This window comes from Papio anubis, chromosome 9 (assembly GCF_008728515.1).
Source record: "Papio anubis isolate 15944 chromosome 9, Panubis1.0, whole genome shotgun sequence".
NCBI lineage: Eukaryota > Metazoa > Chordata > Mammalia > Primates > Cercopithecidae > Papio > Papio anubis.
Window position 1 is genome coordinate 48232631 of NC_044984.1, and position 24816 is coordinate 48257446.

At 51.2% G+C, this 24816-nt stretch overlaps 3 protein-coding genes across 21 annotated transcripts in view; 1 reads left to right on the forward strand and 2 right to left on the reverse strand.

Annotated features, from left to right (window-relative positions):
* Positions 1-4676: 4676 nt before the first annotated feature.
* On the forward strand, positions 4677-10900 carry TARBP2 (TARBP2 subunit of RISC loading complex). 3 transcript variants are annotated; one of them, XM_003906460.5, is made up of 9 exons: positions 4677-5963; positions 6516-6685; positions 7510-7612; positions 8180-8275; positions 8870-8942; positions 9170-9287; positions 9607-9734; positions 10117-10318; positions 10462-10900. In XM_003906460.5, the coding sequence occupies exons 1-9, from the start codon at positions 5911-5913 to the stop codon at positions 10617-10619; spliced, it is 1101 nt and encodes a 366-aa protein (XP_003906509.1). In that variant the 5' UTR covers positions 4677-5910; the 3' UTR covers positions 10620-10900. The 3 variants fall into 3 exon arrangements, with proteins under 3 accessions (XP_003906509.1, XP_009179101.1, XP_009179100.1); XM_009180837.1 differs by having other exon boundaries at positions 5848-5963; positions 6521-6685; XM_009180836.4 differs by lacking the exon at positions 4677-5963 and adding an exon at positions 6062-6210.
* A 254-nt stretch (positions 10901-11154) lies between these two features.
* Positions 11155-14020, reverse strand: NPFF (neuropeptide FF-amide peptide precursor). 3 transcript variants are annotated; one of them, XM_021922463.1, is made up of 3 exons: positions 13787-14020; positions 11488-12468; positions 11155-11360 (listed from the first exon to the last, which is right to left on the reverse strand). In XM_021922463.1, exons 2-3 carry the CDS (start codon positions 11718-11720, stop codon positions 11243-11245), a joined length of 351 nt encoding a protein of 116 aa, XP_021778155.1. In that variant the 5' UTR covers positions 11721-12468; positions 13787-14020; the 3' UTR covers positions 11155-11242. The 3 variants fall into 3 exon arrangements, with proteins under 3 accessions (XP_021778155.1, XP_003906510.1, XP_009179102.1); XM_003906461.2 differs by lacking the exon at positions 13787-14020 and having other exon boundaries at positions 11488-11609; positions 11840-11941; XM_009180838.3 differs by lacking the exon at positions 13787-14020 and having other exon boundaries at positions 11488-12654.
* A 3078-nt stretch (positions 14021-17098) lies between these two features.
* Positions 17099-24816, reverse strand: part of ATF7 (activating transcription factor 7) — a 120664-nt gene continuing 112946 nt past the window's right edge. For 13 of the 15 annotated variants that reach the window (XM_031650523.1, XM_031650530.1, XM_031650522.1 and 10 more), the window contains one exon: positions 17099-22426. In XM_031650523.1, coding sequence (XP_031506383.1) covers positions 22209-22426 — 218 coding nt within the window. In that variant the 3' untranslated portion in view covers positions 17099-22208. The remainder of the gene's footprint in view (positions 22427-24816) is intronic. The other 2 variants (XM_031650520.1, XM_031650521.1) reach the window with 2 other exon arrangements.

Below are 24816 nucleotides of genomic sequence, written 5' to 3' on the forward strand. Positions count from 1 at the left end.
CTCGGGAGGCTGAGGCAGAAGAATGGCGTGAACCCGGGAGGCGGAGCTTGCAGTGAGCTGAGATCGCACCACCGCACTCTAGCCTGGGAGACAGCGAGACTCCGTCTCAAAAAAAAATAAAAATAAAAAAAATTGTAGAGACCATGTCTCACTCTGTTGCTCAGGCTGGTTCCAAACTCGTGGGCTCAACTGATCCACCAGTCTCGGTCTCCCAAAATGTTGGCGTTACAGGCATGAACCACTGTGTCCTGCCCTGCAGCTTGTTTTTATTTTCCTTTTTACAGGATTCGTGGTCCTGGCCCCAGGGTCCCAAGATGGAAAGTACTATCGCTTTTCTTAGTGCCCTCATGAGGAGGAAATGACTTCCCCTGAGAACTTGGGGGAAAACTGGAGATCACCCCTAAATTCGGGTCCTTGATTGGAAAATCAAGCCCTGAGACCCCTAGCTGCCACACTTCTTCCAATGGGGTGGACAGTGAAAGGGTTCAGGGAAGGGAGGGACAGTACTATTTAGGAAAAAAGAATCAGCTTCAGATTTGGAGAGATCAGAGCTAGAATCCCAGTTTTGCCACCAATTAGTTTAAGGAATGTAATCTCTCCATGGTGCCCAACCCTCCCTGCTGGGGTGGTGAAGGTTAAGTAAGGTGATGGAGGGGGTGCAGGGAGCAGCATGCTTCCTCCTTGCTTTGTCTTCCTGGTTGGCTGGACACCAGGTCTTTCTTTGTGAATCCTGGAGAGGCTGAAGACTTGGTCTCTGACCTTCTGCTTTCCCAGGACAAACCGTGATTTCAGGTTCCAGGAGAACCAGGTCACAGTGCTAGTGATTGTGCTGGAGTCTCCAGTCATTCCTTTACCAGATCACCAGGCCTTCCTCTGTAAATCCTGCCATTCTGTCTCCTCTGGACTAAGGGGGAAGGCCTAATTTTCTGCACCCATCCTCACTCCCTGACCAGTTATCTCTGGAATCTGCTCTCTTAAGCAGCTATACTGCTAAGATCCTCCCTTTGATCATGTGGCCCTGGATCACCCCTCAGCCTTACCCATAGAGGCCTCGGGGAAGCGGAGGGCAGGAGCAGGGTAGGATGGGCCTCAGGAGTCCCTCCTACCTAGGACCTCAGATAGACCAGGAAGAAGTTCAGTGGATGTTAACAAATAGTTCCTCAGCTGGATGGACATTTTAAAAAATCTGGAAGAATAAATACCAAAGTATAACAACAGTTTCTAGGTAGTTGGAATTATGAGTGTTTTAATTTTCTCCTTTGGGTTTACGTCTATTCCTAGTATTTCAGTAACAACTTTGAATTGCTTTTAAAGTAAGATATAACATTTATTTTAAATTGTAAAAGAGAAAATAAGATTGATGGACTGCTCATGCATTCCTTCATTTAGCTTATTAGGACAGTTGTGCAATAGGGAGAGGGTAGGTGGTAGAGGAGAGAACACAGGCCTCAAACTCAGAGTGGCTTCCTGAGGTCTTGTCTCTGCTCCTGGCCAGTTGGGTGACCTGGCTTGAGACTTCTCAACAAACCTCAGTTTCTTCATTGCTAAATGGGGACACTGGTACCTATGTCCCACAGTGGCAATGCAGTACATAATGTGGTGGGTAAGAACACAGGTTCTGGGTCACACAGACCTGGGTTCAAATCCTACCTCTTGCCACATACTAACTTTTTTACTTTAAACAAATTACTTAAGTTTCAGTTTTCTCCTCCATCAGAGATGATGATAACACTATCTCACTTGGTCTTGTTAAGGGCATGATTAAGACAATCAAAATAAAGTTCTTGGCCCAGGACCTGGCACACAGGAAGCTCTCTCTAAGCATTAGCCATATGGAAAGTGCCTAACACACAGTTGTAAGTTTTTTATGAATGTGATTCCCTTCCCTTCTTTCCCTTGTTCTTTCTCAAAGCAAGTACCAGTAGGGAGGGTACAGGTGGAAAGGGAGGTGGAGAAACAAGAGGGAAAAAAGACCAAAGAATGAAGAAACCAAAGGACAAGGGCTCTATCCTGAATGATCTTTAGCCTCCTCTGGAATCTGGTCACTGTCGCAGTCTCCTCACCTTCCCCACACACACATATGACCCCAGTGCTTCTGGGAGCCAATGAACTGGACAGACTAGTCTCTGTGGCCAGGCCCTCATGAAGCCCCTATGTCCCCTGCTGGCATCATCTCAACTGTATCCTCCTTCTTCCCAGCATCACCTCAGTCAACAGTGTGAGTGAGTGGATGAGTGGCGGGCATGAGGGGCAGACATTTCCACCTCACTGGAAGAAGCATGGCAGCTGGGGGTCCCAGGGCTTGACTGGTATAGGGCTGAGGACCTGAATGTAGGGGTGATCTCCAGTCCACCCTAGCAAGGACTTCTTACGGGGCTGATTCTCTCATTCCTTCTTTCTCTCCAGATCCAGGCAGGGGAGAGGGAGGACTGTGGATTACAACAGTCTGGGCCGTGAGTGACAGAACCAAGGGTCCTCTTCCTAGAAAAGCCCGATCCTACCATATTGTCACCACCAGGGGAAGAGCAATTGGTTTTTAGAAGGGTTCTGCCCTCTTCAGCTATAAGGAAGCCTAGGAAATCCTGAGCCACATCTAACTTCTTGCCTCCTCTGTCCGTAACTGGGATGGGTATTTAGCTGGTGGTCTCCATGTTGAGAGCTGGGGTTTTCCCAATATTACCCCAGTTGACGATGGGAGTGAGTGGATGAATGGTATGCTTGAGGGGACACACACATGTTTTTTTCACCTGTGTGAGATAGGAGGGAGTGGGGCCCTAAAGCTCAGAGAAACTTCAGTGTCTGGACAGGAAGGCTCAGGGGGCACTTGAGTCCTTTCCTTCCTAAATCCTTTCTGTTAGCCTTGGCTTGGTATGACCCTCTGGCTGAAACTCAGAGCTCCTAGAGCGATGGAGTCCACCTTGAGAACTGCAAGGGAAATGTGTTTAGAGGGACACACTGACTGTGGCTTGAGACGACTCTGGGTGGGGTAAGGAGACCTCATGTGCACTCCCTCCTGATTGGAGGCCACTCACCTACGCTCCTCTGAAAAAGGCAGCAGATGAGCATCTACAAGGTAGGACTCCTCCCTTAATTCTAAGGGACACCTCACTGTTTCCTCCCACTGTCTACAGAGCCTTGACTCTTCCCTCCTCTCAGTCAAGGCCTTGGTTACCAGCAAGTCTCAACTCTTGCTTATTTTTAAGCCAATGAGTTTGAGGAGTGTTTGTGGGAAAGGGAGGTTTTTGGAGGGTTTGACTGGGGGAGACGGGTTAGGGGAGCCAGAGGAGATGGAGAGAAAGAGGAGGGAGAAACCCACACGTGAATGGGGGAGGGGAGGATGCAACAGCTGGATGGAGGTGAATGCCACAGCTGGAGGGGATTAGGAGGATCACAGATGGAAGGGGAGGGGACCAACGCCTGGGCATCTAGGAACAGGTGCTCTCTGACTAATCTTCAGGTCCAGCCTGCTAAGTGTGTGTGTGTGTGTGTGTCTGTGTGTGTGTGGAGGGAGATGTGGGTACATCAGTCCTTGCCCTTCCTTTCCTTCCCTGGAGGGGGCCAAAACTCTCCCTCCTCCTTCCCTCTCTCCCTTCCTGAGGATGAGTGGGAGGAGATGTTCTCTTGCCCTCTGTCCTTTAAGTCTGTCCCCCAATCACCCTCCACCCCACCCCAATACGGTCCTTTCCAGCTCTGGAGGCCCTTCGTCTCCAAGCTGGGCCGCGGCATCTCTCCGCTCCATTCCCTTCCTTCCCAGCCCCACACGCGTCGGGTCTAGGTCTCCAGTTCCTCCATCCCCACAGCTTCAGCATCCCCACACCACCACCCGCACCAGGCCACATCTGCATCCCGACCCTCCCTCCACGCCCGGATCCCAGGACCCGGACCCATCCCTGCCCCCCACCCCCCCACAACTCGGCCAGGCTCTCACCTCGGGGGCTCCGCGGCCGCAGCACAAAAGGCGGCGCTGCTGCAGCTCCGCTCCGGATGCTGCTCCCGCCTCCTCCTCCTTCTCCTCCTCCTTCCCTCCTCCCCCCGCTGCCCTCCACCGGACCCGGGGCGCTGTCACAGGCGATGCTCGTGCGGTGTCCGGATGCACGGGTGTCAGCTTCAGCTTGCTGCCCCCCCCCCCCCCCCCCCCGCCCCCCCCCTGCTCGGCTTGAACTCCCGCTCCTTCCAGGGCCCCCGCCCCTGGCCCCCCGGGACGGACACGCCCTGAGCGGGGGATGCTGCGATGGAGCCGCCGGCCTCTTAAAGGAGCCCGCTGCTGCCATCCGGCGCGCTCCACTCTCGTCCCTGGCCCGCCTGGGCCCCGCGCTTCCCTGCTGGCGGTGTCCTATGGAGGTCCCACCTCAGGCCTTAGGCTGATTCCACAGGAACCCCCTATGACTCGTCTTATAGACTCCTTTCTACATCGGAGAGAGCAGCCCCTCAGTTGGGATCCCTAGCGCTCTGGCATTGCTCTCCCTATCATACTGATCTTGCCAGCTCTCCTTCCCTTGATTGTCACCGCTCACTCTAATTTCACCCACTTGGAATTCACTCGACTCTAGGCCCCATCCTCCTCCAGTGTTCCTGGATGACCCCTCATTATCATTTAAAGATTCCTCTGGACCTCCAGCCCCGCCTCAGAGTAAGACATCTCTTTCTTGACCCCTTCTCAGAACACTCATTAGAACCTTTATTTATTTATTTATTTTTAAAAAATGTGATATCTCCCTTTCTCCAAGGTCACAAGATTTCCCTTAGCCCAGTGGTTGTGCGACTTTGGGGGAGGAGGCAATGGGGCTCTAGGACTAAAAAATTTGCGTCTGCTCAACACCCAGATCAGTTGATTAGTCTTAGGCGGCCAAAATTCACTCTTGCTTTCTTCAGCTGAGAGACCCAAGACTCATGGCAGAGGGAACGAGACCACCAGATGCCTAGTCCTTCTAATCCTGTCGCCCCACACCACAGCCTGATTATCAGGCCCCGGAGATTTCCTTGCCAGTTAGAGGTTCACTAGAGCCGTTCTAAAAAGGTTTTACAAAAGAAGCAAAACCTGAAGGGAGGTGAAGGACAACCTAGGAAGAGGAAGCAAGTTCTGTGTCACGGAGGCCCAAGGGCCAGGGGCTTAGGCTGTGGGTTGAGGGGACTGTCTGAGACTGACTTGGATCTGCACCAGCTCCAGAGCCCTGCGCAGACAGACATCGGTCCCCTCCGGCGTCTAGGTAAAGCCCACCCTCTCAGACCGCAAAGAGCCCGGATCCGACAGCAACCTCTCCGGACCAATCACAACCTTCCTTCACCAAGGAGGCGGGGTCAGGGGGCTGACTTTTCCTTGTCCCCGCCCCTTTAGTCGAAGTAACCAATTCCAATGTGCCTAGAGGAAGTAAACGCAATGGGAGTAACCAATGACAACATGAAGCTTCTCGTGCGTGCTTGACCCTGCCCCTCCAGCTGCGGCAAAGATGGCGCGCGGGCTCCTGGGTTCTGTAGTTTTCTCGGGATCCAAAAGGCTCCGTGCCCAAGCGAGTCCTTACCGCCCCGCTACCCAGCGGCTTCCCCTCCGCTAGTACGCATGTCCACAGCCTCACGGCCCGGGAGAGAGGGGGCGCGGAAGGAAGGAGGCGGGACGGTATTACAAACAAAAAAATACAGCCTTCTCGAGAAGCGACTGCGGAGAGCCCGCTCCTCCCAGAAGGCGGTGCAGCCGGCCCGGGCGAGCCACGCGGAGGGTTGTGGGGCGGATAGCTCCCCTCCAGATGGAGGCTCATGAAGTAGGGTGGGCGGGGAACTCCATATCCCAGCGTGCCCCTCGGCGGGCCCTACCGGCCGCGACTCCGGGCTTGGCCCCGGCCCTAGCTCGTCGGCGGTGTATTGGGGCGCGTGGAGGCTGCAGTCACGGTGGCGCCCGCGGGGACGGAGGAGGGAATGAGTGAAGAGGAGCAAGGCTCCGGCATTACCACGGGCTGCGGGCTGCCTAGGTGAGCCGCCTCGTACCGATTCCTTCTGGGCAAAAAGCGTGGGGCCGTGCGGAGGGAGTAGCGGCGCGGCCCCAGCATGCACCTGGCCTAAGGGTTGTTCCCGGCAAGCACTGGGGCAGTGGGCAGTGGTTCCCGGCGTGCACCGGGGCAGTGGCTGCTGCCTTCAGCTCTAAATAGTTTGGGGTTGGCCCGGTTCCCAGACTGCACTGGAACACTGGGCTTTATGCCCCCACATTCAGTGCATTTGGTGGGTACTGGGTTCCTGGCTTGCACTGTGTCAGGGGGTATTCACTTTCAACCTGCATGGGGCACAGGGTAGTGCCCACCTTAACTGAGGCAGGAGCAGTGCATTCTTCCCCCCTTGCTTTGAGGTAGTGGGCCCTACTCTTCCAGCCTGCACCTACACTTGGAACCCAGCCAATGGATGCTAGACTGCCTGGGGTTCCTTGGACCCTATGTCCCCCATAATGTGCCTAGGTCTGGTATGGAAGTGCTTGGCCAGGTGGGTGCAGAGAGGGGAGGTGTGATATGGGTCTGTGCCCGTTCCCCCAGTATAGAGCAAATGCTGGCCGCCAACCCAGGCAAGACCCCGATCAGCCTTCTGCAGGAGTATGGGACCAGAATAGGGAAGACGCCTGTGTACGACCTTCTCAAAGCCGAGGGCCAAGCCCACCAGCCTAATTTCACCTTCCGGGTCACCGTTGGCGACACCAGCTGCACTGGTGAGGAAGGCTTGGGCAGCCTGGCTGGGGTGTGCATTTGCAGGTCCCCATGGCCTTATTTCTTGGAGTCTCTTTCTTCACAGTCCTTTTCTTCAAGGCCAGTGAGGGAAGGAGAGATTTCAGGGGAAAAGCTACTGACTGGATTGGGAGAACAGGGCTGTGAGAAGGTGGGTAGGACGTGGGAGAGTTAGAGGATCGATCAGGACTGCCACATCACCCTAGAGGAAAAGGAAGAGAAGATAACTGAAATCCCAGTGGAGTATTTGGGGGAGTGAGTGCCTGGCATGCTGGGCTCTGTTCCCGGTGCTTAACCAAATTCCCATTTAATTTTAAACCTCAGTCTAACCAGTGATGTAGGTGGCAGTATCCCCCCCCCCCCCACTCCTCCCCCCGCCCGCCCATGTTGAATATGAGGAAACTGAGTATTTGAGATAGTAAATGGCTGGTGCATGGTCACATGCCTAGTATGTGGCGGAGTGGGGCTTTTACTCCAGAGCCTACCCTCTCTTATTCCAGCTCTCTGTTTTTATTGAGGGAAAAGAAAGTGCTTTGCAAAGGAAATTAAAGCATTTGAGTTCAGAAGTCCACCCAAGGCGTTTGAGCTCAGAAGTCCTGCTTGGCATGGCTTAATTCTGGAAGCTAATGGAAAGATAAGGGCTCTTCCTTCTAGCAATTAGTGAAACACTTCCAGTCTTCAGCAGGGGGTGGTTGGTCAGAAGGGGCTTGATTGATTCCCACTGGCTCTGAGGAGAGAGGCTGTGGGATGCTGGTTTCTCTCCCATCCTTCCAGTGACCTCCAGTATTGCCCATGCCCCCTCTCTCAGGTCAGGGCCCCAGCAAGAAGGCAGCCAAGCACAAGGCAGCTGAGGTGGCCCTCAAACACCTCAAAGGGGGGAGCATGCTGGAGCCGGCCCTGGAGGACAGCAGGTGAGGGAGGAACCGAGGCATCCCAGAAGCCCTTCAAGGAACCCAGGCCCTGCACCACCCCCTCTGCCACCAGGCCTGGCCAGGTGACACTTAGCCACCCTGACCTGGCCTCTTCCTGAGAGTCCCTCTGGACCTGAACAGGGTCTTCCAGGGCATCTGCTGCTATGAAGAATTCTTGGGGTGGAGGGGTTGGTTAGCCCCATAGAGGGGTTGTGGCAGTAGATTGGGACCTGGGTTAGGGAGGGAGAGGGGTGGAGGCTGAGGCTAAAGGGAGTTGCTCCCCAACATACCTCCTTGTTCTAGCAAGATGTCCTTCCTTCACGCGCAGGTTGGAGTTTGTTGCTCCTCTGGTTCTTTGGTACAAAGAGACCCTCTTTTCTCAGTCTTTTTGCCGGTGTTTGGCGGCAAAGGATCCCAGGAGGAAGCTGTTGGTTGAGCCTCCCTGATTCTTTGGCTCAATTTGGAAGTTCTCTTAGGGGATCGGGAGGTCAGGAGGACGTGGGTCCCCCACCCCTCTCTTCCCCCTATACATGGGTGTGAATGAAAGGCCCCCTTCCCCTCGGGAAGTTCTTTTTCTCCCCTAGACTCTTCACTGCCTGAGGACATTCCGATTTTTACTGCTGCAGCAGCTGCTACCCCAGTTCCGTCTGTTGTCCTAACCAGGTATCTGTGTTCCCTGACTGCCTGAGGTGGGTGGAGGAAGGGGTTCTGGTTTTTGGCTCCTCAGTCTTTGGACCCAGGCTGGTCAGGCATGAGGAAGTCTGAGAATAAACAGAATGGAATAGTTGGGAACCAGAACTTGAAGAAATCACAGCAGCTGGGGTAAGCTCTTGGGACAGAAGGTCATTTGTGATTTTCAGATAGCCTTATGGATGATGTTCGACCATATTTAAGGGTCTCGCAGGCCCCATTTTCTTCTGGGTTGACCACATGTCAGTTCTGTGTTTGAGGCCCATCAGGCACTTCTGGGACTGGAAATACAGCTCTTCTCCCACTGTCCTGGCTTGGATGATACACAAGTGTTCCAGATTGGAAGTGGGCTGGGGCCTGGAGAAGGCCTCCCTTGAGTGGGAGGGGGAAGGAGGCCGGCTAGAGCAGGAGGGAGCAGGCTCGATGTGTGGACAGACAGCTGCCTGCCCGGTGGGAATCAGGAGATGGTAGTCAGGAATCTAAAGTAGTGGTTAGGCTTGGAGCTCATGGGCAGGCTCGGATGGAACCCTTCACCTCAACTTTGGCCCTGTGCCCTTTTTCCTTCAGGAGCCCCCCCATGGAACTGCAGCCCCCTGTCTCCCCTCAGCAGTCTGAGTGCAATCCCGTTGGTGCTCTGCAGGTGTGCCCCATCCTCATTTCGCATGCATGCCTGTCTTCCTTTGAGCCGGGGCCATGAGGGAAGGTTATGTGTGTTTGGGGGTGGGGGCGGTTCCCTGTACTGAGGCCCTTTCCACCCCCCTCTCTCCTTCCTCTCACCTAGAGTCTGAGGCTCCTGCGTGGGGACCAGCGTGGGTGTGAGAAGCCTTTTTTCACTCAGCCTCATGCACCCTGTGTCTCCCTTCCAAGGAGCTGGTGGTGCAGAAAGGCTGGCGGTTGCCAGAGTACACAGTGACCCAGGAGTCCGGACCAGCCCACCGCAAAGAATTCACCATGACCTGCCGAGTGGAGCGTTTCATTGAGATTGGTAACCGGGCAGGAGGGGGTTCTCACAGCTCCTCTCCCGCAGCACTCTGGCCCCAGCCCCAGAGCAGCTCCTAGCCTCACTCTGCTACACCCCCTGCTCTCTTAGCTTTACAGTCCCTGGCTCAGCCCCTTCCTTTTAGCTTCTTGGCACCCTATCTGTCCCCTTCTTCCTGGCCGACCAGGTTCTCAGGTACACGGGCAGGTCCTGAGTTCCCCTTTCCAGTTGACATTCTGGGGGGACCCTTAATCCAAGTATGACCTGGGTGAAAGCACTGGGTCTGTGGGGAATCATAATCCAGCAGCCCTCTCTCCACATGCAGGGAGTGGCACTTCCAAAAAATTGGCAAAGCGGAATGCGGCGGCCAAAATGCTGCTTCGAGTGCACACGGTGCCTCTGGATGCCCGGGATGGCAATGAGGTGGAGCCTGATGATGACCACTTCTCCATCGTGAGTGGCTCATGTGGGCTGGGCACCGTGGCCCATCCTCCATGCCAGGGCAGGGCTCCAGGGACTTGGGTCTGTGACTCAGCAGTGAGCCTCTCTGGGTCCTAGGCCTGCTTCTGCCACACTTTTCCTACCAGACCCAGGGTTCCTGGGGCCGACTCAGCCTTGACTGTAGGCCCGCTCTGTAGCTCTGTTACTGGGATGAGGAGGGATGCTTGGCTATCTGGCCTAGGACCTGGTAGTTAGAAGGGGCCACCCAGGGATTGAGTGGGGGGAGGCAAGCTGGAGGAAGCATTCTTTGTTCTTCTCCTTTGACGTTGAATATTTCAATGCCTGGGTCCCACAGTCTCTCGCTTCATCTTTCTCACTGTTCCCATCTTGACAGGGTGTGGGCTCCCGCCTGGATGGTCTTCGAAACCGGGGCCCAGGTTGCACCTGGGATTCTCTACGAAATTCAGTGGGAGAGAAGATCCTGTCCCTCCGCAGTTGCTCCCTGGGCTCCCTGGGTGCCCTGGGCCCTGCCTGCTGCCGTGTCCTCAGTGAGCTCTCTGAGGAGCAGGCCTTCCATGTCAGCTACCTGGATATTGGTATGGCTAGCTGAGGAGTGAGCCAGGGGATGGTGGGGGCTGGACTGGAGCAAGTAGAAGGGGGTGATGATGACGTGAACGCACCCCTCCCCAGGGCTACCTCCCCACCCAACATTGCCTCCCTCCTCTCTCTTGCTCTCCAGAGGAACTGAGCCTGAGTGGACTCTGCCAGTGCCTGGTGGAACTGTCCACCCAGCCGGCCACTGTGTGTCATGGCTCTGCAACCACCAGGGAGGCAGCCCGTGGTGAGGCTGCCCGCCGTGCCCTGCAGTACCTCAAGATCATGGCAGGCAGCAAGTGAAGCCCCAGCTGGACTCATGGATGTGCACCCTTTGCTCCCTGCTCTTTCTGCCTCTGGGCTCATGTATCTGCGCAGCTCTGGTACCCTCTGTGGGTACCAACTCTACCTCTGACACAGACTGCCTGCCTTGAGGCTGAGAAGGCACAGGGCAAGGAGCCAAGGACCACAGGGCCTCAGCCAGCCCAGGATTCGTCCTCATTTTATTGGTGATGATGAATGGGAATGAAATCGGGGCTGTCTACTAGAGCCTGGAATAAATATGCTGCTTTGTAGATTTTTAAGCCCTTCTCTTGTTTCCTGAGCAGTGTGGATAGCAGAGGAGGTCACCACATGACTTTTGTGTGCCTTCCCTGAGCTCCTGTTCCAGCCATTCTCATGTTTTCCTTTCTGGTGGGAGGAGGCTGGGTGCAGTGGCCTCCTGGAATGTTGTTGGCTGCCTTGTTGGAGGGCTGGGTTTGGTGGAGAGGGAAGGGCAGTGGTTCTTGCTCTTGGGCTTCCACCCAGCCCTGTAAAGTCTCACACAGACACACAGGGATTCAGAAGCCAGACAACTTTATTTGGGGGGCAAATATTGACACTTTTGGGTGTGGGCCTTGCATGCAAACATATCAAGGGATGACATGTCACTTCTTCCCAAAGCGTTGAGGGGCAGCCAGGCTCCAGAACTGGGAATTCAGCCCCTCTCCAGCCCGGGGACTCAGCCGTTCATTGCTCCAGGATCCCCGGGTATTTCTGCCAAACCTTAGGAAAGATTTGTCCTCAGGTCCCTGCAGTCTCTCTTCTCTAGCCCCCTTCCTTCTCCTCGTCCTCTGTCTCCTACCCTTTCTACCCCCAACCCCTGCCATGCTTGTGTCCCTTTCAGACTCACCTCTGGGGCTGAAACAGGAAGGCTTGGCTCCGGCCAGGTCTCTCCATTGCCTGGAGCAGGTAGCGCAACAGTGACCCAGAGGTCTGGGCATTCTGTGGCGGGAGGGGTTCACTGTCTTCCTCCTGTGCCAAGGGGGTATCAGGGAAGGAAGATGGGCAAATACCCTGGACATGTAAGTCACAAGGGGAAGGGACTGGTTTCCAGGGGCAAGGGGTAGGAGGCTGCAGAACCATTTCCTCAGATTTGAGGACCTAATGGCAACCTTGGCAGCCAGAGAAAGTATCAGAACCCAGAGCACAAGTCTTAACCGAGGTAGAGGCAATGGTGATATGGGGATGGGACACACACTCACCGCGGGGAGCTGGTGGTCTTGCTGGCCTCCTGGCCCTTCAGCACAGCCCTGGTCTATTAACAGCAGCAGCACCAGCAGTGCAGCAGCCTGCCTAGAATCCATGCTGCCATCCACCCTCCTACAGCCACCCCAGCCTCTTATACCTGCTGTCCCCCCCACCCCCAGCCTCACAGTAGCCTTAGGGGAATCTAGAGCAGGCAAATGGAAATGCAGGGCTCATTAGGAGCCGCCTGGGATCTCCTCCCATGGCACCCCCAGGACTTCATGCTCAGCCTCCTGCCCCAGGCCCCTAAGCCTGGAGTTATAGACTTTATTAGATGCATAAATCCTGTCTCCAGAGCTCAAGAAGCGTCATTAGTTGCAGACGCTTTGTCAGAGCTAGGCCCTGGGGAGCCTTACAAGAACCCCTAATCCCTCAACAGGTTGGAGAGCTTCAGTTTATCACTTCCCCTCTTTCCTAACTTGTAGACTAAAGCACAAGAAACTTTCATGTCAGGATTAGTTAAGTAGGATGTTCTGGAGTGGAAGAGGAGTAGGAAGAGCCAGGGTCAGAGTCTGTCAGGATGACCAGGCAGGGCCACACAGCCTATCCTCTGCTTGTGTGCCTCTTGGAGGCTACTCAGATTTGCCTGTGGATAAAAAATATATTCAACTTCATGATGGTGCAGAGAATTTAACTTTTTTTTTTTTCTTTTTGAGACAGAGTTTCGCTCTTTTTGCCCAGGCTGGAGTGCAGTGGCGCGGTCTCGGCTCACTGCAACCTCTGGCTCCCGGGTTCAAGCGATTCTCCTGCCTCAGCCTCCCAAGTAGCTGGGACTACACAGGTGTGAACCACCATGCCCAACTTGTATCTTTTTTTTTTTTTTTTTAAATTAAAAAAAATTTTTTTTGGCCAGTGCAGTGGCCTGCACCTGTAACCCCAGCACTTTGGGAGACCGAGGTGGGTGGATCACTTGAGGTCAGGAGTTCGAGACCAGCCTGGCCAACATGGTGAAACCCTGTCTCTATAAAAATACAAAAATTAGCTGGGGGCGGTGGCAGGTGCCTGTAATCCCAGCTACTCAGGAGGCTGAGGCAGGAGAATCGCTTGAACCCGGGAGTCAGAAGTTGCAGCGAGCTGAGATGGCACCACTACACTCCAGCCTGGGCAAAAAGAGAGAAACTCTGTCTCAAAAAAAAAAAAGAAAATCCATTAAGATATAGAAGGAGGCTACAGGGTTTTGGAGCCCACTGAATGGGTGTGGCTTCAAATCTTTGCAGACAGAGCCCCATCTTCACTAGAGAGCACTGCTTCGGACTGGCCTCATTGCCCTTGCTAGAGTCGTCCTCCACAGCTGAAGCACTGCTGCCACCCTGTGGTCACAGCTCCTCACTGCCAGCTCCGGCCATTTCCTTTTCCTAGAATAGACCTCTGCAGAGGAAGTGAGGAGGGTGAGGCTGAGTGGAGGTGCTAGGGTCCAGACTCTAGGGAGTCCCAGAAAGACAGGAGCGGGCTACTATGGGGCTGGACTATCATTCTGCCCCCAACTCTGGTCACCACAGCCTCTGCCTGGCTCTGGCTCTCACATACTAGGGTAGCCTCGAATCCTGTCTTAAGAAAAATCAGAATCACTAATCCTCAGGGAGAGGCCTTCAAAGCCATATGGTGCAGGTTCCTTCTAATCCTCGAGTCCATTTCTGAGAATCCCCACCAGTGTGGGTCTCTAGCCTGTGCCGAGGAAGAGCCAAGACATAAAGGCCCTGGCCTCTGCTTGAGCAAGTTGTCTCCCGCTCTGAGCTTCAGTTTCCTCACCTAAAACATGGGCCCATTTTACAAGGAACTCCTTCCTAGGGTGTGCATTACTTCACATACTTTTTGTAATCCATTCAGTAAAACAGCTGGCATAGAACAGGTATCCTCAAAACGTTAGCTGTGATTACCTCACGTGCCCCAGTCGGGGAACTTACCGTTTCGACAGTCTTCAGACATATTTATCCTTGTGCTGAGGGGGCTTTGGGCTTCCTGTGACTTCTACTGGGGGTCTTAGTTTGCTCCATTAAGTCTCAACAGAACGTCTCTCATCTCTTTCATGTGTAAAAGCTCTTCATATTTTTGAAGACAGAGTTCATTCTTCTACTCCAGTCTTTTTTTGAGATGGAGTCTGGCTCGGTCACCCAGGCTAGAGTGCAGTGGTGCGATCTCGGCTCACTGCAACCTCTGCCTCCTGGGTTCAGGTGATTCTCCTGCCTCAGCCTCCCAAGTAGCTGGGATTATAGGCACACACCACTATGCCTGGCTAATTTTTGTGTTTTTAGTAGAGCTGGGGTTTCACCATGTTGGCCAGGCTGGTCTTAAACTCCTGGCCTCAAGCAATATACCCGCCTTGGCCTCCCAAAGTGTTGGGATGACAGGCGTGAGCCACCGCACCCGGCCCACTCCATAGTCTTTTTTGCTCAAGGGGAAGCACCCCACTCTTTAAGGCAAGGCATCTAGGAACCAACTTATCCTTTAGATATGCAGATCACAGCAGTTTGGATCTGGATGCTCCAGATACCGTATTTCTATTATTGCAGACTAAGCCAGGGTAAACCTTTTTGTAAGCTTTGTCTCATGGTTGGTCCCAAGCATAGAACCTGACATTTATCATCATGGCATCTTGTAGTTTTACTTCTTTTTTGAGATAGAGTTTTGCTCTTGTTGCCCAGGCTGAAGTGCAATGGCTTGATCTCGGCTCACTGCAACCTCTGCCTCCCAGGTTCAAGTGATTCTCCTGCCTTAACCTCCTGAGTAGCTGGGATTACAGGCATGCGCCACCGCACCTAGCTAGTTTTGTATTTTTAGTAGAGATGGGGTTTCTCCATGTTGGTCAAGCTGGTCTTGAACTCCCGACCTCAGGTGATCCGCCGCTTGGGACTCCCAAAGTGTTGAGATTACAGGCATAAGCCACTGCGCCCGGCCAGTTTACCACTTCTTAAAAGGGAGTATCAAGGACATGGGAAGATGGCTCTTCTGTGGGCAGTAGCTGCTGCATCCCAGCATGATCCTTGTCTGCTCCTATCTGACAGAGGTCCAGAGAAGCAGCAGTGTGAGGGTGGATGGGACACTGCAGAGCTGGCTCTGGGTCAGACAGAACTCAGTTGTAATCCTAGCTCTTGAACGTCACTGTGTGACTTGGCTAAACCTCAATTCATCATCAATAAAATGAAGCGACTATTCCTGTTATCATGAGGTGAACAGTAAAGCAATCTACCATTCCATGTAGCATAGGGCAGACACTCCATGTTTACCATCCTGCTGCTTCTAGTATTTCTTTAAACATCAATTACAAGTGGCTCCAGGATGAGCTGCATTCAGAAAGAGGCTGGTCTAGGGGGCTTCCTGTGTCTAGGATGGAGGTGACTGGTCTCCTTTGAAGTTGGAATGGGTTGATTCCTCTAATTTGGTAAACTGCCCAGTTTTCAGAGTGCATTCCCACCTCCAAAACCTCATAATCTGGGCTTTGGTATTTGGCTTTTAGCAATTTCCTCTCTTACCCTTATCTGGACCCCCATGTACTCCTGGCCACAACACAGTGAAGACCACCACTGCCTTTCCTGCTCTCCTCAGGAGGCACAGGCTATTTATGTCAAGTGTCTACCAAACCCCAGCCACAGATAGCTTCTTTTTTTTTTTTTTTTTTTTTTGAGACGGAGTCTTGCTCTGTCACCCAGGCTGGAGTGCTGTGGCCGGATCTCAGCTCACTGCAAGCTCCGCCTCCCGGGTTCCCGCCATTCTCCTGCCTCAGCCTCCGGAGTAGCTGGGACTACAGGCGCCCGCCACCTCGCCCGGCTAGTTTTTTTTGTATTTTTTAGTAGAGACGGGGTTTCACCGTGTTCGCCAGGATGGTCTCGATCTCCTGACCTCGTGATCCGCCCGTCTCGGCCTCCCAAAGTGCTGGGATTACAGGCCAGATAGCTTCTTAAATCACTTCTCTCCTACTGGGAAACTCCAGAGACACCTGCTATCTCTTTTGTCAAATTCTTCAGCCTGGCTCATTGTTCTCATTTGTGATGTTAATTATAAAGGAATATACAGATGCAATAAATTATCTGTGATTTCCCTACACGTCTTCCTGATTCCCATAGTCTCTGAGCATTACCTGTTTTTCTTGTGAACTCTTACCTGCTTCTTTTTTTTTGTTTGTTTGTTTTGAGATGGAGTTTCACTCTTGTTGCCCAGGCTGGAGTGCAATGGCGTGATCTCAGCTCACTGCAACCTCTGCCTCCCAGGTTCAAGCAATTCTCCTGCCTCAGCCTCCTGAGTAGCTGGGACTACAGGCATGTGCCACCACGCCTGGCTAATTTTTGTATTTTTAGTAGAGACGGGGTTTCTCCATGTTGGCCAGGCTGGTCTTGAATTCCTGAGCTCAGGTGATCAACCCGCCTCAGCCTCCCAAAGTGCTGGGATTACAGGCATGAGCCACCATGCCTGGTTTTCTTACCTGCTTCTAAATAAACTCTGCCCCTCATTTCCAGACCAGCCTCCTCCTTACCATAGAAAGCTATACTTTCTGTCTTTGTGTGTGTGCTCCCTGGTCACAATGGCAACCTTTTTTTTTTTTTTTTTTGAGACGGAGTCTCGCTTTGTCGCCCAGGCTAGAGTGCAGTGGCCGGATCTCAGCTCACTGCAAGCTCCGCCTCCCGGGTTCACGCCATTCTCCTGCCTCAGCCTCCCGAGTAGCTGGGGCTACAGGCGCCCGCCACCACGCCCGGCTCATTTTTTGTGTTTTTAGTAGAGACGGGGTTTCACCGTGTTAGCCAGGATGGTCTCGATCTCCTGACCTCGTGATCCGCCCATCTCGGCCTCCCAAAGTGCTGGGATTACAGGCTTGAGCCACCGCGCCCGGCCGGCAACTTTTTTTTAATGGTTGGGTGGGGGTTGGCAACAAAACACTGAAAAGTAAAAGGCCATTTGCCATCAGCAACTCTCCCACCCACCATCCACATAAAGCACATACTAAGTTTCCTGGTGAGTGCTTGCTGCCAGGATGCCAAGGGCCTTTGTCTCCAAGGCAGTCCACAGGAGCTTTGTCCCGGGCCTTCTGTCATACTTTGTAATTTATAGAAATCATCCACCTTCTATAGGCTGTGTCTCCCCTGCATAAAAATACAAGAATCCCTGTTCCTTCTGTCCTAAGAAATGGGGGAGTGAGGAAGATGACAGACACGAAAGGCCAGTGACCTCCCAGAAGAGTGGACAATGGGGCCTGTGGATAGAGGAGTGAAGCATCAGACATAACAGTGGTTCACTTGATAGTTTAATGTTATATTTGCAGCATAAATAAGGCACAATATATGCCAGGGCAAGGAAGGGAGGGAGAGGGCATGGCTGGGGGGATAACTGCTAAGTGGCAAGGGGGAAAAGACAGTATGGTTAGGGAGAATAGAGCGAAGCCCCTGCCTCAGCCCCGTCCCGGGAGATTGTGAGAACCAGCTCACAGGGATCATGCTGAATCAGGTGGAGGGGAAAAAGGGAAAGACAGTTTTGTAACAAAAAACAAAATAGCCTGTAGCACTGCATCCTCCTACCTGTCAAAGGCCACCACTGGGCACTGGGGAGACCCAGACCGAGTTCCTTGATAAGATGGAGAGGTGTTGCTACACGTCAAAAATATATAGATGATCAGAGATATAATCATAGATACACACTGCTTCCTTTTCAATAGATACTATGTTAGGATGTGGCAGCCTCCACTCTTGGGGCTGGAGGCTCATCTCCTCCCTGCCTGAAAGGTGTGTGTGTTGTGCGGGGAGGAACGGGACAGCTGAAGCTCTGGCTGGTCCTTACTGTAACAGGAACATGGAGTGACCAGTCTGCAAGGGAATATGGGACAACTCCTGTCCAGACCAATGCATGGTTTTAGGAATACGACTAGAAAGAAGACAAATCTAGATTTTGAGATCAGTGATATGATGGGGATTACTTTAATGGGAATGGAGGAAGAGACTGAAAGAAATGGAAGAATGTTAGTGCAAAGGCAAAATATGTATTTGAAATATCCTCCACACCTGTAATACTTTCCCAGCTTATCCCTAAGAAATGGTTCTCAATCTTTAGTGTGCATTAGAATCACTTGGAGTGCTTTTAAATCCTGCCCCCAGAGTCTGTGATTCAATAGGTCTGGGATGGGGCCTGAGAATGTGTATTTCTAACAAGTTCCCAGATATTGTGGCACTGATGTTGCTGGTCCTGGACCATATTCTACCACTGCCCTAAGGTAAAGTCAGTGAAACTATTGCTCATAGCCACTTCTTACAGCTAAAACATCACTCACCAGTAGCTACTGCTGGTGAGATATCTCTCTGCTATTAGCCCCCCCATTAAAAAAATAAACCTTAGTAGCTATGATACAAACCTACATCTACAAAGGACATAAGCTCCTTTAACCTGCCCTACTCTCCCCAGCCTTTTCTCATTCTGGGGTAAGACTTTACCCCAAAGAGAGAGAACTCAACTGGTGCAGAGGGTGGTAATGGTGGCTAGCAGCCACCTATGCTCATTCCTGCTGGGTAACCACCTTGGTATGGGGTGGGGGAATTTATGTCTGTATGCACATTTGTGTGTACAAACAGACACAGAGAAATCAGTCCTGTACTATGAGAGGGATGACTAGAGTTGTGGGAGGCTATAGTGGGGTGGAGGGAGTCCTTTAATCTGCCTTAGGATCCCCACCTTTCCTGTTCTTCCAAACACCCCCACCCCCGTCAAACATTAAGTCTAAAGAAAGCAGAAAGAGCATATCAACAAGGCATATGTGATATAGCTAGGAAGACTGGAATCTAAACAGACTGGTTATGAAATTAAAAAAAATAACATATTTCCTTCCTGTGTATACAATGTACAATATTAATGAAAAATTAATGATTTGGGGATGGGAAGAAAGTTATGAAAAAAGGAGAAAACTGGTGGGGATAGCTGTCTCAGGGGCTGGCACCTTTAAGGAGCCTCTCAGTGTGGAGCAGGGGAGCCCCAGAAACCACAGGAAGAATTTTTTTGGTGTCTGCTTGGTGGTTCGGGCTGTACATAGAGCATGGTTGGGGTTAAGCACTCTCCATCTACCAGGATGGGTGGTGCTAGAGGGCAGTGAATCAAGAAAGGAGCCAAAACCAATGCAACAGGGATAGAGAAGTGAGCGAGAGGAGGTTCAGTTTGCCCAGTCCCTCTTTAACCACTACTTAGAGTACATGGTCTAATGCTTGGGGCCAAGGAGGCAGGTGAAGGCCAAGGAAGTCAGATTTGGGGTGCATAAACAGCAGCAAAAGAGTAAGTAAAGGGGGCATGACTTTTTTTTTGTGGCCTCTCTAGTAGTGTGGGAGGCTTTCTCAGACTTTTCAACTCTAAGCAAGCTTTCTGTTAGGGGAATGGGGCAGAAAGTGAGCAGACCAGAAGACCTGGTTCTGTCCCCTTCCTCTGTGGCCTTGGGTACGTGGCAGCTAGCTAGAGTGCCTGTGTATTGAGCACTCACATTGGAGTGGGGTGGGAAGTCTGAGTCCTGTATTCACGTGAATGAATTCAGGACACCCACCATACACTCAGCTCCTTTCTGAAAGTGTCCTCCCTTAGGCCTCTAGGAAGGCCATGGACTTTAGGAAGGGCCAAGTGACACCTTCCATGATGTTTGGTTCTGGTCCAGATGGATCTGGCTGGTAGCAATAATAAGGTAAGTGATGTTACCTTTGACTATTAGAGAAGTTTCAGGGTAGGCAATTGTTCTGCCTCCTTAGTGAGACTGAGAACCAACTCAGGAACTATCTAGTGGGGGGTTCTGAACTGCTACTTCCTTAATTCAGTGCCATTTTGTTACTGTGGTTCTGGCAGTGCTCCTCATTGGGGATCCGTATACATCTTCCCACTGATAAAAATGAAGTTAGGACTAGATAATTAGTCATGGGGGCTAAGAAATAAAAAAGACCCTCTACATAAATTAGTCACCCAACACAGGGACAGACTGGCAGGACATGTATGCAGTGACAAATTAATTCTTAACTGTAAAAACACTTGACTGAAGGCGGAAGAAAAATAGTCAAGAGTCTTAGGAAAGCTCCTTAGGAGCCATAAACTCAGTCAAGCTTTAGGGCAAGGCTGCTACTGGGAAATCAAGACAATAAAAAACGAAACAAAAGCAGGAGAAAATCCCAGGGAGCAGCCGGCTAAAGGGGAAGTCCTGAGCACAAGTTATGGCTGTGAATTTTTAAAGGCAAAAGTGAAGTCCCTGGATGTGGTAACCTGCATCCTGACCATCTGCCATAACATTTGCTAGTCTGAATCACTTCAGGGCCTATTCCTGTTGGGTACCTGGTGGTAGAAGATGAGAAAACCATGCTTTCTCTCCTTTTGTCTTTAGGGGTGTGGCCTGTTCAGCACCAGCTCTGAAAAGCAGGAGGGGAAATTTAAAACAAATGCAGCAGAACCTGCTACCTGACTTGTTCACTAGGATAGGATATCACTTTAAGGAAATGGGAATCTTGTAGCTTAAGACATTTTCTCATTCCCCTGTGACAGTGAATTTTGGAGGCAAAATAAGAAAGGAAGCTGGCAGTTATTTTGTATGTTTAAGATGGAGGTAGGAAAGATGGAGAGAAGGACATTCTTGGCTTGCACAGATGGCAGAAAGTGGCTCTGGGACAACTGGAAGGGTTTCATACGGAAAGGCAATTAAAGCTGACCTATCTATCCACAGGCCTCTGGCTTTGAATTGCTTCCTATGGTCCTGGTAGAAACTGCATAGTTCAGAGCCCAGGGGAGATGAGAAACCTTAATGTGGAAGAAACAGGGACAAGAGAGATGAACTGCTCCCTCTGCAACCCAACTCTTCAAAGAATGGTTGAGAGCAATAGTCGCCAATTTCCCAGGCCAGACCCTGGGGTCCTTTGCTGGGGGGCCAGTTCTGTACTTTCCCTCTTCCCTTCCTCCCTCCTTTCAATCTTATACTCAAGTAAACCCACTCAGGACCTTGGCTATGATGCTTCAAGATCCTGGAGCACTGCATGTAAGGGGAAGAGAGCAGAAATGGGTTGAAGAAACTCTGGAGGACCTGGAAGACCTAGTGGCTAAGCTAGGAACCTGGTGAAAGACAAAGAAGATAGTCCAGATGGTGATGGGCACTTATGAACAGAAGACTCTAGCTCAGAAAAGCAGACAGATGTGTGAGGGGGAGAGATGGGGTAGAGCAAGGGAACTCGAGAGTCCCCTACATGACAGCCTCCAGGAGGGCTGTGTCTGAAGTAGTTATAGAAGGGGGCCGGTGGGGGGGGGTGCGGGTAACGTTGACAGGGGAATGAAGAGGGAGAGGCAGGAGCAGAAAGATGACCAAAGATGACAATATGTACGCTTTGGCCAGTAAACTCTTATAAAACATAAAGGAATCAACTAATCCCTAACCTGATGGACCAAGCTTTGAAATATTTTGTTCCTGTCTGCCCTGATGATTAAAACTGAAGGAGGAGGGAGGGGAGGAGACAGAATCAGCCAGTCAGATTCTGGGCCCTTCCCTTTTCACTACCAAGCAATCTTTAATAATAAGGCCACAAAACGAGGTTGCCAAGGCCTAGTGGGGTGGTGGGAAAGACCCCACCACTACACTAGATAAAGTCAAGCAACAAAATGAGGTACCCAAATAGCTCTGGAAATAGATGAAAAAGAATGAGAACTCTTGAGAGTTTCTTTCTTTTTGCTTTTTTTTTTTTTTTTGGTGGCAGGTAGGGAGAAGGAATAAAGCTTATGGAAGAACTGGAAAATACTGCTACTTCATACATCAAAAGTAACCTTATATTCTCCGTAAGTGAATGTTTTAACTAGAATTAAGGAAGGGGAAAAAGGAAACAGGGGTAAATAAGCAGCTATGGGAGACAGAGTCCTGAGTCCATGGGGTGGCTGGGGCTGGGTCAGTGGGTGATATGAAATCAAATCTAGCCTCCCTCTATCTGGCAGGAAGTGGCATGCTAGTAAGGAACAAAAAGGTAACAGCCACAGCTTAGTGGGAAGAGAGGGAACTGAGAAACCCCAAACCTAGAAGTGCCAAGGGTTAGTGTTAAAAGAGACAGATACACGTGCATGGGGCAGGGGTGATTGTTCGGACCATCTGGAAAGGCCTTTGGCTGTGGGTGCATCAGAAACCCCACCCTTGGGGGATGATCTATGAGGCTCTGGGGCTGGGAGGCCCCCAGCACAGGTGTCAAACGTACATGACCATGTGGCTAAAAAGCCCCATATCTGTCCATTACTCACAACACACAGTTTCCCCTGACCCATATTGCCATGTCCAAGGCAGATGGGAGGAGATAAGATGACATCTCTCTTGGCTCTTGGGCGGGCGAGCTCTGGCTGAGGACCTCTCCACCAGAGGAGGCATCATCTGCCCGCAGACTGGGACTGTGGGGTCATGATTACATGCGATTGTATTGGCATGCTCAGTTCTGTCCTTTGGCTGGCCATCTGAGTGAGGACCGAGGTGGCCACAGCTTCAGCTGCAGAGCGAACACTGAGGCCATTGGTAGGGGCTGTTGCTGAGCTGTGCTGAATCACAGGGGCTGGAGAACCCGTTGGCTCTGAGCTTTCCTTGGGGCTTTCTGCCAGGAAGAAGGGCAAAGAGCAGAGAGCAATTGGTTAGAAAACAGAATGGGGAAAGAGGCAGGACTACATTTTGCCATAATTCTAAAGGAGACCAAAAGGGAAATGAAACCCATCTTTTTTTGGGAAACACTTCCCAGAATCCTGGCTTCTAAGTCATAAATGGGCTAGGAAATGGGAAGTTGTAAGAAGGGAAGAACTAGGCCAAAATTAACCTATCTATCCCAATAAAATGAATCTCCAACATGTTAATTACACTGTCTGGTTTCTAGGTCTTTGCATAGTTCATTACCCAACTCTTCTTATTATTCATTATTTCCATTCTTTCTTGTTTCTAAGAGACAGGGTCTCAAGTGATCCTCCTGCCTTGGTCTCTCAAAGTGCTGGGATTACAGGCATAAGCCACTGTGCCTGGCCTTCATTTCTTCAAAGGTGATTTAAAACAGATCTCTTTTTAGCCATCCTCTTTGATTAATTCTCAGAGGAACTGAATTATTCCATTATTTTATTTAATTATTTTTTTTTCCTGAGACTGAGTCTTGCTCTGTTGCCCAGGCTGGAGTGCAGTGGTACGATCTCAGCTCATCATCTGATGGCACTGAACCTCTGCCATCCAGGTTCAAGCAATTCTCGCGCCTCAGCCTCCCCAGTAGCTGGGACTACAGGTGCACACTGCCACACACAGCTAATTTTCGTATTTTTAGTAGAGATAGGGTTTCACCATGTTGGCTAGGCTGGTCTCAAACTCCTAACCTCAAGTGATCGGCCTGCCTCGGCCTCCCAAAGTGCTGGGATTATAGGCGTGAGTCACTGTGCCAGGCCTATTCCATTATTTTTAATGTTCCTTTACCATGTGGTTGTACCACAGGTAAGTCTGATAAATATCGAGCTATAATAAAATGATATTATGAATGGCCAGTCCCTGGCCCAGGTTCAGTCAACATGTAAAACTACAAAGAAATCTTAAGACCCTCCTGACTAAAAATTAGCTAGGCATTAATGATTATAAAACATTATGACCTACGCCACTCCAACTAAAGTGATATTAACATTTGACTACCAAACACAACTACCTGAGCTACATACTCAGGTAGCTCAGTAACTCCATGGTAACTCCATGTTGCTCATCAGTCAAATATTTAAAAAATTTTTTTAGAGGGTCTCATTCTGTCATCCAGGCTGGAGGTGCCATGGCACAATCACAGCTCACAGCAGCCTTCTACTCCTGGCCTCAGGCCATCCTCCTGCTTCAGACTCCCAAATTGCTGGGATTGTAGGTATGAGTCATCATACTCAGCAAGTCAAGGAGTTTTATTAAACATCAGATAGCCTCTATAGCTGCTTAAACAGAGATATGTGGAAAAAAGGCAAACTTTCCATAGTCAGTTGTATTTCTGACACCCTGATGAATGCCTGAGTTTTCTTTTAAGATTCAAATATGGCCGGGCACGGTGGCTCACGCCTGTAATCCCAGCACTTTGGGAGGCCGAGGCAGGAGAGTGGCGTCTGGAGCCACCAGGAAGGCAGGCTTTCAGTGAGATCACGCCATCCTCCAGCCTGGGTGACACAGGCTGAAACTCCTCTCCAAAAAAAGAACAATGTTACTCCCCTGTGAAACTATGTGCATTTACCTTCAATTGCATTGCTGCTTTATTCTTTGTGTTTTCTTTTTTTTTTTTTTTTTGAGGCGAGGTCTGTCTGTCGCCCAGGCTGGGTGCGTGGCGGATCTCAAAGCTCACTGCAAGCTCCGCCTCCCAGTTCCGCCATTCTCACCACCTCGGCCTCCAGTAGCTGGGACTACAGGCGCCTGCCACCTCGCCAGGCTAGTTTTGTATTTTTAGTAGAGGCGGGGTTTCACCATGTTAGCCAGGATGGGGTGGGAATCCTGCCTGACCTGGTGATCAGTCGGCCTCCCAGGTCACTGGGATTACAGGCAGGCCACAGCCCGGCCCTATTCTTTGTGTTTTCAGAGTGTATATTCATCAAACATTTACTGAGCATCATCCATGTGCCAGGCATGGGTACACAGAGAAGAAAACGGGAACACTGCCCTTAGGAAGCTCCCAGTTCAGGGGGCTCCTTGACTGGGATATCCATCCTTACCTCATCCACAGGTTTATATGACCCTATGATTCTTTCAGAGGTAGTGACAATGTCTTATTCATCATGTGTCAAGTACTTACATAATGTCTATACCACACAGCAGGAACTAAACACATCTTTGCTATAATGAATAAGTAAGGCCGGGTGTGGTGGCTCACACCTGTAATCCCAGCACTTTGGGAGGTGGAGGTGGGCAGATCACATGAAGCCAGGAGTTTGAGACTAGCCTGGGGAACATGGCAAAACCCTGTCTCTACTAAAAATACAAAAACGAGCTGGGCCTGGT